The sequence below is a fragment of the Panthera onca genome, chromosome D1 (assembly GCF_046562875.1).
Source record: "Panthera onca isolate mPanOnc1 chromosome D1, mPanOnc1 haplotype 2, whole genome shotgun sequence".
Classification (NCBI taxonomy): Eukaryota; Metazoa; Chordata; class Mammalia; order Carnivora; family Felidae; genus Panthera; species Panthera onca.
Window position 1 is genome coordinate 96,355,378 of NC_138348.1, and position 14,537 is coordinate 96,369,914.

General features: G+C 49.1%; 1 protein-coding gene across 1 annotated transcript in view; it reads right to left on the bottom strand.

Annotated features, from left to right (window-relative positions):
- SORL1 (sortilin related receptor 1) overlaps positions 1-14,537 on the bottom strand; it is a 168,643-nt gene that overhangs the window by 47,466 nt on the left and 106,640 nt on the right. Inside the window, exons 22-25 of the mRNA XM_078432861.2 lie at positions 10,688-10,861; positions 8,581-8,694; positions 4,658-4,780; positions 961-1,080 (exon numbers count right to left, since the gene is read on the bottom strand). Coding sequence (XP_078288987.2) covers positions 961-1,080; positions 4,658-4,780; positions 8,581-8,694; positions 10,688-10,861 — 531 coding nt within the window. The remainder of the gene's footprint in view (positions 1-960; positions 1,081-4,657; positions 4,781-8,580; positions 8,695-10,687; positions 10,862-14,537) is intronic.

Here is a 14,537-nt window from a genome sequence, read left to right on the forward strand (position 1 = left end):
AACGTAGAACTGAGTGAATTTCAAGAAGTTGCAGAGAAAATTTACTCATCAGGCAATGGGATCAGTCTTTTTTTCCCCCTCCACAGCGTTCCCAATTCTTCGTTCTCCTCCATTCCACCGTAATGTAAATGGGCCCCATTCATTCATTCATTCATAAAAAGTAGTATAATGAACATGAGTGAACCCATCACTCAACAGAAGAATTCAAACATTACCTCCACATCACACCGCCCAGCCTTTCTCTCATATCCTCATGCTCTTTCCAACTTTATTTTTCATAAAATCTTGCCCCAAACAGGTGCACAGTACACTTTAGGCTTTCACCATTGGGGAATTCTCTGATGCTCCCCATTCAAAAACCTGAGCTAGGAGCGCCTGGGCGGCTCAAGTTGGTTAAGCGCCTGACTTCAGCTCAAGTCATGATCTCACAGTTCATGGGTTCGAGCCCCGTGTCGGGCTCTGTGCTGCCAGCTCGGAGCCTGGAGCCTGCTTCGGATTCTGTGTTTCTCTCTCCCTCTCTCTCTGCCCCTCCCCCATTCATGCTCTGTCTCTCTCTCTTGCTCTCTCTCTCAAAAATAAATAAACATTAAAAAAAACAATCAAAACCACGAGCTAGTCCAGTGCTACCCAAAGTAGGGTCCCCAGACAAGGGACCAAGTCTGTCAACTGTGTATTAACGGTCAAGAAGAAATAAGCTTGAGCCAGAATGTGAACTGACTGTATCAGGATACCCGTTTAGTCAATCCTTTTTTCACAGCAAGACCTTCTCCATGAAGAAAGCAGGATGTTGGTTTACCCGTCGGCACAAGCTCATCACAGACCAGCTCTCTGAGAAGCAGCCAATTGGCTGATGTCTACGGTCCAGTTCTCAGAGCCTAGAGTCTACGATCACGTAGGGCTGCGAGGCTAACCAGCGCACATACAGACAAGTGCCGTTCAGGGAGAGCAGGAAGTACTGACCGGTGCAGTTGGCTTCATCAGACCAGTCTCTGCAGTCATTGTCCCCGTCACACACCCAGGAGGAGCGGATGCACATGCCCGAACTGCAGTTGTATTCGTCACTCCGACACTGGTGCATTTCTGCAGGAGAGACCAGAGAGAGACCACACAGCCGTGGGGACAAAGCCTCGCTCATGATTCCATTCTGGCGCCAGAGCCCCTAAGGGTTAGCAGGGCACGCATTATCCGCATCATCCCCAGTTATCCAGACACAGCACGGACTTGCACCGGGGATTTGCAAGGCCGCTGAGGATTGATTCCAGCCAGCGTGCTGCAAATGGGGTACGGGTGCCCCGAGATACTCCTGCTGCTGGTTGCCTCCAGGAAAGAACAGGGTTATTCTCGGTGCACTCTGCAAATATTACCACCGTCTATGGCTACTGCGATGGGAAGGTTGGGGGGCGATGCTCTAGTTGTCCAAAAAGCAGAATTCTCAAGAAACAGAAGCCTTCTAGTATCAGCCTGTGGTTTCAGAAAGGGGGTAGTGAGAACTCCAAGGGGGCTGATTAGGATGTGATGCTCAGACAGGGGAACGTGAGGTCAGTGCCGAGCTCCCGAAACACAGGAAACTGGGGAGCTTCTGTGGGCAGAGCTCCAGGGATGTTGGCTGGCCAGCTGTCTCTAGAAAGGTGGGGTCCTGAAGCAAATGAGCCCGTGCAGCCTGGCCAAGACTTGCAAGCAGGCTTCCCTGGCAACACCATTTACAGGCCCTGGGACTATCCTTTAAAACAGAACTTTCGAATGGAATTAAAAAAAAATTTTTTTTTAAGTTTATTTAATTATTTTGAGAGAGACAGTGAGAGCGAGTGGGGGAAGGGCAGAGAGAGAGGGGGAGAGACAGAATCCCAAGCAGGCTCTGAGCTGTCAGCGTGGAGCCCGACACGGAGCTCGAACCCACCAACCATTGAGATCGTGACCTGAATCGAAACCAAGAGTCAGACGCTCAACTGAGCCTCCCAGGCACCCCTGAAATGGAGTTTTAAAAATTCTATGTGGGGCGCCTGGGTGGCTCAGTGAGTTGGGCATCTGACTTCAGCTCAGGTCATGATCTCATGTTTCATGAGTTTGAGCCCCGCGTCGGGCTCTGTGGTGATGGCTCAGAGCCTAGAGTCTGCTTCAGATTCTGTGTCTCCCTCTCTCTGTCCCTCCCCTGCTCACACTCTGTGTGTGTGTGTGTGTGTGTGTGTGTGTGTGTGTGTGTGTGTCTCAAAAGTAAATAAACATTAAAAAAAAAAAAGATTCTATGAAAACAGAGGTAGCCAAGTCTGGGGCCCAGAGGTAGCCAAGTCTGGGGCCCAGGGTGACTCCCTGAGTTGCCCTCATTCAGGAGACAAGTTGAGGGTGAAGTTGGGGATTCAGATATTTAAGAGGACCTGGCTCTGAGGATGTCAGGGACTGAGACCCCAGGATGGACTCAGGAGACACCAGCATGAACAGGCTCATGAAGGGAGAATCCGGCCAGCGGATGGTCAAACGTGTGCCCAGTGAGTGACACCACTGGGGTCTCCTTCCTACCAAGCTGTGCCCTTCACCCCTCTGAGGGCGCTGAGGAGGAGATGGAAGAAATGCAGGGAGAACAGCACTGGATCCTGAAGACTGCTTTCCAGAACTTCCTATGTTTACAGAGATGAGGGAAAATGACGTGATCCCACAAAATTCCTCAGAGAGCCAGGCTAGGAGCATTTCCCCTGCTCTCCTCATTTCAGTCCCTGGGGTCAAACTGCCTGCTGGTGAAAATAGCAGGCCCCATCTGTAAGCACAGGCACAGCCTGACTGGACCTGCCCTGTGGGTGGGCAGAGAGAACTGGCACGGCCACACCATCTCATCACGATGTCTGGGGTCAGCGTCTGGCCTCCGTTCTCACTTCCCTTTCATGGCCAGGATCCCTCCAATCTGGTACACTGTGTGCACTGTGTAATGTTTCCTCCTTGCACAGTCAGCAACGCGGAGTTGGGTACCAGAGCCATTCACCAAGACAGGCCTCGTGAACCGGGGCAGGGCCGGTGCTGGGCAGCAGCGGGGGTCGGGTGGGAAACAAGGCTCCGGGTTCCTACTCTGACACAAACTAATAGCATCACCTGAAATATGTCCCTTCGGTCATTTAATTGGAAACTGAAAGGACTTGAACTAGAGAACTCCTTATCACGCCTTGCAATTCCAACACACTGATTTTTCTAAATGTAAAAACCTCCATTCGGAAAACAGATGTTCAAACTATGTTCGTACCATCTGCTGGGCTTCTAACAGAGTTTACTGAGTTAGACTGGTTTTAAAAAACGTTCACTGGGGCGCCTGGGTGGCTCAGTCGGTTAAGCGGCCGACTTCGGCTCAGGTCACGATCTCGCGGTCCGTGAGTTCGAGCCCCGCGTCGGACTCTGGGCTGATGGCTCGGAGCCTGGAGCCTGCTTCCGATTCTGTGTCTCCCTCTCTCTGACCCTCCCCTGTTCATGCTCTGTCTCTCTCTGTCTCAAAAATAAATAAACGTTTAAAAAAAAAAAATTAAAAAAAAAAAAAAAAAAAAAAACGTTCACAAAGGTATTGATCTGTGTGTTCGGGAGGCTAATCTCACAGCCACCCAGATGTGTGGGCCAAGTCTGTTCCATATACAGCTGTTACGAACCGCCTAAATTCATTTAGAAATCTTCCTCACTATCATATCCATACTTACAGCGCCTCTGCAAGGTACAAGCAGGGGCTGTTATTTTTTGAATGAATCATTCCTACCATGGTGGTCATGCAGCTGGACTATCATAAACCCAGAGACGCTTTCAGAAATCCTGCATCAGGGCGCCTGGGTGGCACAATCGGTTAAGCGTCCAACTCTTGATCTCAGCTCAGGTCATGATCTCATGGTCTGTGAGTTCGAGCCCCGTGCGGGGCTCTGCGTTCGTGGCACAGAGCCTGCTTGGGATTCTGCATCTTCCTCTCTCTCTGTCCCTACCCTGTTTGCACGCACACTCTTTATTTTTCAAAATAAAAAATAAACTTCTTTAAAAAAAATTGAAAGGAAAGGAAAGGAAAGGGAAGGGAAGGGAAGGGAAGGGAAGGGAAGGGAAGGGAAGGAAAGGAAAGGAAAGGAAAGGAAAGGAAAGGAAAGGAAAGGAAGGAAAGGAAGGAAAGGAAGGAAAGGAAAGGAAAGGAAGGAAAGGAAAGGAAAGGAAAGGAAAAGACAAGACAGGAAGAGAAAAGAAAAGAAAAGAAAGGAAAAGAAAAGACAGGAAGAGAAAAGAAAAGAAAAAAAGGAAAAGAAAGGAAAAGAAAAGAAAAGAAAAGAAAGGAGAGGAAAGGAAGAGAAAAGAAAAAAAAGAAAAGAAAAGAAAGGAAAAGAAAAAAAAGAAAGGAAAAGAAAAGAAAGGAAAGGAAAGGAAAGGAAAAGAAAAGAAAGGAAGAGAAAAGAAAAGAAAAGAAAGGAAAAGAAAAGAAAGGAAAGGAAAGAAAAGAAAAGAAAAGAAAAAAGAAAAGAAAAGAAAAGAAAGGAAAGGAAAGGAAAGGAAAAGAAAGGAAGAGAAAAGGAAAAAAAAGAAAAGAAAAGAAAAGAAAAGAAAAGAAAAGAAAAGAAAAGAAAAGAAATTCTGCATCTGTAACCCACAACAGCCCAGTGAGCAAAGAGTGTCGCCCTGCTCAGGAATGGGGCTCCTGGACGTCGTGTCTCCTTACCACAATGACTTTCATCACTATTGTCTCCACAGTCATCCTCGAGGTCACATTTGTAGGAGAGGGGGATGCAGGTCCCGGACTCCTGGCAACGGAACTGGGTATCCAGATCACAAACGGTAGTAGCTAAGACAGGAGACACAACATACTCGTTAGGAACAATTCATTCCCCCTGCCAAACACAAACATTTCCCTGGAGAGCCAACCAAGGGTGGGGGGGGGGGGGGGGGAACCATGAGAACCTGAAATTTACGACCAAGGGAGATCAGAGCGTGTGTTTCGGTAGACAGCTTCCAGATGGGAACCGGGCTGGGAAAGTGAGAAACCACCATCCAGCTGGGAGAGAGACTGATGGGCTGGACTACCTCCTACGATCCGCTCCGACACGGAGGGGTCTTCCTAAGTAAGTGGCAGAAACACCTTCATCTAGAAAAACTACCATTAAAGAAGCCCAATGTCGCACAAGAAGCTGGCACCTCCTCGTCTCGATGACACAGGGAGCGTTGGGCAAGGATTCTGCAGCGGGCACGCGGTCCCTGTTGTCAGGCTTCAAATCCTGGCTCTGCCTCCGCCTCAAGCAATTAACTTTAACCTCCTTGAGCCTGTTTCCTGCACAGCAGGAAGAGGATAAGGTGATGGGGCCAAGTGCTGTGATGACAGAAAGACTAGATACGGATCTCTCGGTTCTGTTATCTACCACTTACTTATGTAACCTAACCGTCCTGTGCCTCTGTGTTCTCCATTGTAATGTGGAAATCGTACAATACCTACCCTGTGACAGGCTTGTGAAAATAAATAAGGAAACAGGTTTGGGACCAGAGCCCATTAGATAGGCTGTAAAATAGAAGAGGCTCCCACCAGATGTCACGTCTCTTCCTCGTCCTTCCTCTGCCCGACTGCATCCGAACGGGTACAGATTCCTCTCCCTCTTTGGAACAGAACTTATTTGAAGGTGAGCACAACCCCCTGACCCCAGCCAAAGACCCTCCAGGAAAGGCTGCTCTCGGAAGCAGCTGACACACAAGGTAGGATGTGACAGAAGAGAATCCTGGGGCGGAGGGTGGGGCTGTGCCGTGAAATGAAAAGCCAACGCTGCCGTGACACATCCCCAGCAGCTCTTATTTGAGGCTCCATTTCTTCTCTGTAATTGAGCTCATGGTGGGAGGCAGAGGATGAATGCAAAAATGACAAGGCTGCAGGGGATTCATGTCAAAACCCAGAGTACCTGACAGCTACCCAGCACAGGAGCGTGTGTGCGCGCAAGAGGGAGATGAACTGACAGGATGCCCCCCTGCCACACCCCCTGGCAGCTGACGGGATGTTGCATTTAACTTCCCAGACAGGACTGCCCAGCCACAGCCTGCTCCTTTCCTGCAGCCCTGCCCTCGGCCGGGGCGCCTCCACCATCAGGATAAGCGCGGCTCTCCTCCTCCTTGATAAGGGAGCCGCTTGAGCAGACACAGACAAGCACCACTCTCTTGGGTCCCCTGCCACCCCTCCCCTCTGCCACATCTGACTGGTCGGGACTTGGGCCAAGTGGAGTCAATGGAGAAAGAACAGAGCAGCAAGTAAGTCCCATGGTCCCGGGAAGGTCAATCCCAGCTGACGGTGACACCAAAGCAGGGCGGGTTCAGAGCCAGCTGCCAACTTGACCCAGAGGACGAGTGTGAACTCTCTGGAAGCCTGTGAGGCCCGCGCAGAGCTCACGGGCTGGGCGGGAGAGCGTCAAGTCCTGAACATGGAGGGAGGTCCTTCCCTCCTAACGCTGAACCAACACAAGATCCCGGCTTATCCGTCGAGTAGACACCAAAACCCAGGGTAGAATCCCCATCACTGGACACAAGGTCGTCTAGTTTAAATCTCTCTGCTTCCACCAAGCCTAATCATATCTTGGCAATCTTCACCCAACGTGCCAGTTCTAAGAAGCATCTCCTCTCCCACTCTGTAATAAAGTCCTTTCCAAGGTAGGCTCCCCTGTTGTTCATGTGGACAGTTTTTAAGGAGCTTTGGCTCTTCCCCCACAAACACCACACCTTCCTGAGACTCTGGTAGAAAAGAAGAAAACACACAGATAGCCTAATGTTTTCCCAAATCTGCCATTCAGTAAGCTCTTCTCCCTGGGTGTGAATGGCAACCACTGAAACCAAAGAAAAAATCATTAAGAAGAGGTTTAGTAAAAACCTCCTGTGAGCCAGAAAGGGCAATACGTAGTTTTATCAGTGAATTGACTGCTCCTGAGGTTACTTTCTGGATGCAACAGCCTGGGAACCTGGCACAGCCCCCACAGGTGGCTGGCTAAGTACGTCCACCAGAGGCCAGAAGAGTATATGGAGCCAGGAGGCACCCATCGACCTGTTCTTACAGCACAAAATGGTCAACGAGCTTTTGGATTTCCCATGGGGAAATATTTGAAAGAGAAGCCTGCGGATTAGTTTCTGGCTTGCCTGCTCCCGGTCTGCTTCCGCTCCAGTGCATTCTTCCTAGTCCTTATCTTTCCAAAGACAAAAATCTCATCATGTCATTTCAACCGTTCCCAACTGCTCCTCTGAATAAAGCTCACAGGCCCTTGCTGCTCTGGGGACCATCCCTAGGCCAACTCTCCATTCCTGTCACCGATGCCCCACACCATGCACTCTGACCTCTGGGTTTTCATACCTGCAGTTCTCTTGCCTACCACGATATTCCCTCCACCTCTGCTTGGCTCACCTCTACCCACCCTTCTTCAGGGCTCTCCATAAATACCTACCCAAGCTTGATTTGTGTGCTCTTCCTGGATGCATATGGTGCGTCCCCATCACAGCACTCATAGGCTCCTCTGTAACTGCCTCTATTTTTCCAACTCCCCTACAGACTGTAAACTCCTGATCCACCTGTCCACCTGATCACCTAAGGCCAGGCACAGAGCCAAGCACAGAGCCTAGAACAGAGCACAGAGCCTAGAACAAGGGAGTCCTCAACAAATACTTGCTGAGTGAATGTCTGAACGTATTACTCACTGTCAGAAGGCAAAGCACCTCCTTACAAGGTAATGTCGAAGCTACTAAAAATTAAAAACTGGAAGTAAATCAATTACCCATGATATGTAGTTATTTGTTTGTCTTTAAACCTTGCTAAACACAATCATATATTTTAGTTGTTACCCTTACAAAGTATACACTCTTTGGAGTGGATGTTTCCATGCACACCTATCAACAGCCCCGCATTTCATTTTTTTTTTTTTTAACGTTTATTTATTTTTGAGACAGAGAGAGACAGAGCATGAACGGGGGAGGGGCAGAGAGAGAGGGAGACACAGAATCGGAAGCAGGCTCCAGGCTCTGAGCCATCAGCCCAGGGCCCGACGCGGGGCTCGAACTCACGGACCGTGAGATCGTGACCTGAGCCGAAGTCGGCCGCTTAACCGACTGAGCCACCCAGGCGCCCCGACAGCCCCGCATTTCAAACTAAACCAGGCATCGTCAGTCAATTAGGATGATCACTCTAGAGCCTGGCAGGCAGCTGATATCCGCCGATTGGAGTGGCATACAAAGTAAAACCTGTTTCCAATCTCTGAAAAGGTTGAATTTACCGATCAAGGAATGTCACCTGGTCAACAGCTTTATCACAGTAGTAGGGCCACAGTTACAGCCCAGGCCGCCTGATGCCCCAGGCAGCTCAGTTTCAGCCACGAGATGCTTCTTGGTCAACCCCTTGTAGTGAGCACTTCCCTCACCTGTGGGGGTTGGGTGTTAAACAATAACCCGTATCTAAGTGGCGGTGGAGACATGTTCTTCTCTGTTCTCCAAGCCCCATCAGCCTAAACGGGCATCGCTGATCATGAGGGGCCATCCGGGGTGGCAGGTCCGCACCTGGGAGTTGCTGACCGGCCTCGTGAGTAACCACAAACGTGTAACATCCCAGACGCCCGGCCAAGCTAAGAGACTCACGGCAGTTTCTCTCGTCGCTCATGTCGCCACAGTCGTTGTCAAAGTCGCACCACCAAATGCTGTTGATACAGTTCCCGTTGCTGCAGCGGTACTGGTTACGGAGACAGGTGTTCTCTGGCCGCCGGCGGCAGGCAGAAGAGGAAACGAAACCAATATTATTCTTACTGCTGGACCGCAAGACTCTTCTCTTTTGACTTTCCGCTTCTCTTCCTCAAATAACAGGCCTTAAATGGCCAAGAGGGAGAGAGGGGGGGTGCCAAGCTCACCTGCACTACGATAGAGGCCTCCTTATTTCCTCTTTCAATTACAATTAAGGGGTAAGAGGGAGCTAGAGAGGTGCCGGGGGTGATTACAATAATGAAAAAGGACAGTGATGGTGCAGGTTGGGTCCAATGGGTAGATACCAGCCCATCAACGTTATAAAATATTAATCATCCAAGGAACTGCTTAAGGGACTATGTCTACACAGTATGAAAACATACATAGTCAACATAGTTATAGCCATCTGTATTCTGTACATACTATTATATATATTCATAGATCTTCAATTTTTCAGTCAAGTAGGTACCAAAGGATATACAATACTCTGAGGTTTTTTTCTACCCGTGACACACAGGAGAAAGAAAAACGCGTTGTTTGGTAAACTGAGTCTAGAACACGTGATGACTGGCCTCTTGTTTGGGTAACCAAAGGCATTCTAATGGAAAATATAGAAAAGCCTTTCCCTCTCCTCTTGGTTAACTTAGCGTTAACTTTGTTTCTTTCTAAAACAGATGTAAGAGGATGTCCAGAGCCTGAAAGAGAATCTCCCGGGTCTAAGAAGGGCAGGGTCATCTTTTTTCCATTTATATTTCTTTTTTTTTTAAGTGTATTTATTTATGTTTAGAGAGAGGGAGCAAGGAGGGTAGGGGCAGAGAGAGAAAGGGAGTGAGAGAATCCCAAGCAGGCTCCATACTATGAGCACAGAGCCCAATGCGGGGCTCGAACTCACACACCGTGAGATCATAACCTGAGCCGAAACCAGGAGTCGGACGCTTAACCGACTGAGCCACACAAGCACCCCTCCATTTGTATTTCTTATGGAAAAGGGACCCCAGGGCCGCTTCGTGTGTTCCCCCCGCCCGGGACTAAGAGGCTGCTATAAGGAGGGAGGCCGTGATTACAAAGCAAATATAACCTTGGGAATGAAAATAGCAGGGATTCGGACGCTTCCTGGCAGGGCCCCCTTCCAGAGGTTCCCCTCACTGACAGTAATATACGGGGCCAGGACTGCGGAGGTGGTAAGGGCACAAATTAGACAGGAAAGCAAGACGAAGACAGGTTTTCAGAGGAAAAGTTTTAGAACCTATGTATTCACATTCAAAGCAAGAATGGATGGGGTTGTTAGAGCCAGTTGGTCACGGCGTGAGGTAAAGCCTCAAGACCCTCTGCAACGTCATTGTGAACACTCTGGTTGTTTCTGGGCTAGTGTTGCGGGGGCGGGGGGGGGGGCGGACAGGGTGTGGGAAAGAGCTGCTGCTGAGCCCAGGTGAGCTGTGAAGGGGTCCGACCAGTCCTTTCTCCAAGTCAGGTTTGGTCCAACTGACAGGAAGCAGGAGAAGTTGAGAACCCGGATGTAGAGGGGTGGATGAGGAAAGGAAGAGGCAGAACGAAGGGCGTCTGGATGGCTCAGTCGGTGAAGCGTCTGACTTCGGCTCAGGTCATGATCTCACGGTTGGTGAGCTTGAGCCCCACGTCGGGCTCTGCACTGACAGTGCGGAGCCTGCTTAGGATTCTTACTCTCTCCTCTCTCCCTCTGCCCCTCCCCTACTCGCTCGCTCTCTTTCTCTATCTCAAAATAAGTGAAAATAAATAAATAAATAAATAAATAAATAAATAAATAGAGGCAGAAGGAGACAAAGAGGGGACTCCCACTGAGGACTGAAGTACCACAGGCCTCAGCTCCCGAGCCGGGATGTCTGTATGTATCTAGCGGATTTGTTTCTTACCCGCGGCAATTTCAATAACCCAGCAACGTGGGGAACACACAGCACGGGGAAGGGGAAGGGGAGGGGAGGGGAGGGGAGAGGGAAGGAGGAAGGAGGGTAGAAAAGAAGAAGGGACGCACCTTCTTTGACACAGGTGCTGTTCTCCCGCTGATAGCCCTGCGGGCAGTCGCACATCAGGTCCCCGGACGGGAGGACAGTGCTGGACACGCCCTCCGGACACCGGCAGCTCTTACCGTTGTTGGCCCTGGGCAGGCAGAGCAGGCTGCACGGCCTGGACACACAGGCGTTGCTTCCTGGAGAGAAGGCAAGCGGCGGCCACATCCGGGTTAAAAAAAACACCGAACGGGATACTGACATCAACACAACCTGCTCGTCGTACAGACACACGACGGCGCGGAGCGCAGAAAGAGAGAAAGGGGAAGGGCCGAGTGCGGGGGCTCGAACCTCGCCGACAACCTCTGCTCAGGGCCGGGCGTCCGCTGTTCCTCCTGGGAATTTGGAATTGGGGTGATGGAAAAACAACAGAGCAACTGGGGAGCCCGAGCCGGGAGAGAAGTCACACGGCGTGGGTGTCAAAGGTGAGGCAGGACAAACCAAACCCCGTGCAGGTCAAGGCTGTGCAGAAACAGACTCCAGAGAGGCAGACGGGAGAATACGGCAGACTTCCAGAGGGGAGGGGAAGGGCCACACCAGGGCCCCGCAGGGAGAAGGAGAGAGAGAGACAGAAGTGGTGTCTTTACCATTTCCTGCACCTGTCCCCACAAGGCTCACCTCTGTTTCCTCTCTTTGGGTTCCTTACAATCTCTATGGTTTCATTTGCACTTTTTACTTGAGTTAGCTTGACTGGATTTCTGCTCCTCTGACCCAAGAGCCCTTAACAAGAACATGCACCTGAGTAATGACAGGGCCCAGACGAACAGCCGGGTCTCTGCTTTTCAATTCCTCTGCGCCCGAGTGCAGCGGCCGAGCTGAATAAAAAGCCAGCCACGGTGCCCATTAGCCTCAGTGCTATCTGTCATGCAATAAATCCACACGAGGACTAGTTAACATTGATCTATCCCTATTTCCAGTCTTTTCTCTGGTTCAGCTTTCCACAGAGAGGGCCAGACGCAAGTCCATAAAATCCTTCGCCGCATTCTGGAGAGAGAACTTTTGTGGATGCACAATGATGGGAAAGGGATGTTCCTACCCTCCACATCCTTCTGGCAAGGCGGGAGAGGATGCACACACCACTGGGTAAAAGCTGGAAACACGATACAACCATGGAGCACCATAAAAGCCACATAAATTATGAAATGTAAGCGTGTTCTTTTGGCTGTGACCGTCCATCATCAAACTCGGGGGGAAATACACATAAACGCTCTGATAAAACTCAGCTGATGACAGTCCTTCAGCTGTGCTGTCTCACGGACAGACAAACCGACCACAATCACATCCAGGTAACCTGTTTCCATGCGGGGAGATTTTAGCCATGTCATTGCCTATACTGACCTGCAGGTTGGAAAACAGGGCTCGTTAATGACGACTGGTATTAATATGGGTGATGACACGCTCAGTGGCTTTGGATGTGTTGGCACTTCATCAGTGTTTAACTAGCACACGCATAAAAATAAAAGTCACCATGATATATAGCAACAGTGTTGTTTAGACGCTAAGGACCGGAGAGTACGAAGCATTACCAAAGACACGAAATACATTCGCAGAGGAGAATCCATATGATGAAACATTCAAAAGGGTTCTACAAATATTTAACCAACTCCACAGGTAGAGTTTCCACAGCAGAATAACCGGTTGACTAGAGCAGAAATGCCAGAGATCAGTTCACCCTGATCTGTTCCATGAAGAGAGATTATTCCTTTTTCAAAATACACATGCTCTAGGCTACAGGGAAGAACACAGAGCTGCCACTAATGCAAAACAACTCCAAAATGATCTGGAACATGTTCTTTGTATTCAGAGGACAACACAGCATTCAGTGTTCCAAGAAATGGAACGGTAACAGAATACTTAAAAAAAAAATACTCCAGGACAGGATGATGTTTTCACATGGGCTATGTCTGTAAAAGAACACGACTAACACTTTCACATGTGGAGCAAAGGTTTCTACCCAAGGAAGCAAGAGCCAGAAGCACCGAACCCAAAATGGGGTTCTAATTTTTTTTTTTTTTAACGTTTATTCATTTTCGAGAGAGAGCGTGAGCAGGGGAGGGGCAGAGAGAGAGGGAGACACAGAATCGGAAGCAGGCTCCAGGCTCTGAACTCTCAGCACAGAGACTGACTCAGGGCTCTAACTCGTGAACCACGAGATCATGACCTGAGCCGAAATCAGACACTCAACCGACTGAGCCACCCCGGCACCCCCAAAATGGGGTTCTAGACAGAGATGTATACGGTCTGAGAGGCAGTGTCCAGAGGCAAACCCCAAACCAAGCAGACCCAGTCACTGACCCCAAGAGGTACACTGGGCAGGAGCTTATGGGGTGCTACAGAGAAGCCGGGAGAGCATGGAAGGAGTAGTCAGCAGAATTCCACCCCCAGAACATGGCCACGGACTCTATACAGGAGGCTGCAGTCTTGCATGGGCAAAGAAGACAATACAAAGACCATCAATCTGATATAAAGAGTGGACAAATGGCAGTCATCATCTCCAAAGATGTCCCCTTCAAAGACCAAACAGCCCCATGATGCCTTCATTGGGCAGATTCAGAACATATTTCAGATCTCCTCTTTGGAAAATTCCTCCAGAACCAGTTTAGGACACAGAAATGCTATTATCTTGCTTAATTATCTAAACGTTTGACAATGATCAAATCAAATCCACCTCAGAGAATAAGTGTTTGCCCTCACTACAGATATTTAAAAGCCTTAGGTTACTGAGACTCTGAAGGACCATTCCAAGAGCTCCAAAGTATTTTAATCCATTGCAAAATCAACTGAAAAAATCAACAGCCTTGTAAACTAAGCTCTTTAAAGAAAAAGCACTCAGGGCGCCTGGGTGGCTCAGTCGGTTACGCTTCTGACTTCGGCTTAGGTCATGATCTTGCAGTTCGTTGAGTTCGAGCCCCACGTCGGGCTCTGTGCTGACAGCTCAGAGCCTGGAGCCTGCTTCCGATTCTGTCTCCCCCTCTCTCTGCCCCTCCCCTGCTTGTGCTCTCTCTCTCTCAAAAATAAATACACATTTAAAAAAAGAAAAAGAAAAAAGCACTCTTTGTGGAGAATAAATTCCAGTAACCCTACATGAAAACTAATCAGGGACAAAGATCAAGAAAGGCGTCTGGTTATAACCAAAATCACCCAAATGGACAAATGCTCGGAGTGAACAAATTTTTATCACGAACATCAATCAATCAACATCTAGGACTTCCATATCACCATCATATACCAGGGCACTGCTATTCCAACAACAGATGATAGAGGGAGCAGAGCCTAACAGTTTCGTGGAAGTCAAGCTTGGAAGTGAATCAGGCCACGGTGCAAATTCTTACCACTTGACTATACGTATGATACAGAAACATGAACCTGACTTTCATGTTCTCATCTACAAAACAGAAATATTAATAGTACACAGGATTTGGGGAAGGTTAACTGAGGTCATTCAAGCCCACAAAGCACATTAGCGTGATACTGATAACACAGGAATCCCTAAATAAATGTAGGTTATCATCTCGATTATTATTTTACACTTGGCTAATAGTCCTACGTGCGCTAGAAGCTGACAATAAAAATAATAAAGGTTGACTAGCACCAGAGGTCACGAATGTGCAAAACAGGGTCCAAAAAAATCAGGCAGGTTAGAGCAAACAAGTTCAAGGCCAAGAGGCACCTGCTGCATACAGGCAGTGCTGGCAGCCAGCTGCCATTTCAAAAGTGCTCAGCTAACCTAAACTAGCCCTGAGAGATCACAGACTTGCTTCTCCGGCCCTGTGTCTGTGGGCAGGAGGCCGGCTGCAAGGATCCTGCTCGCACAAA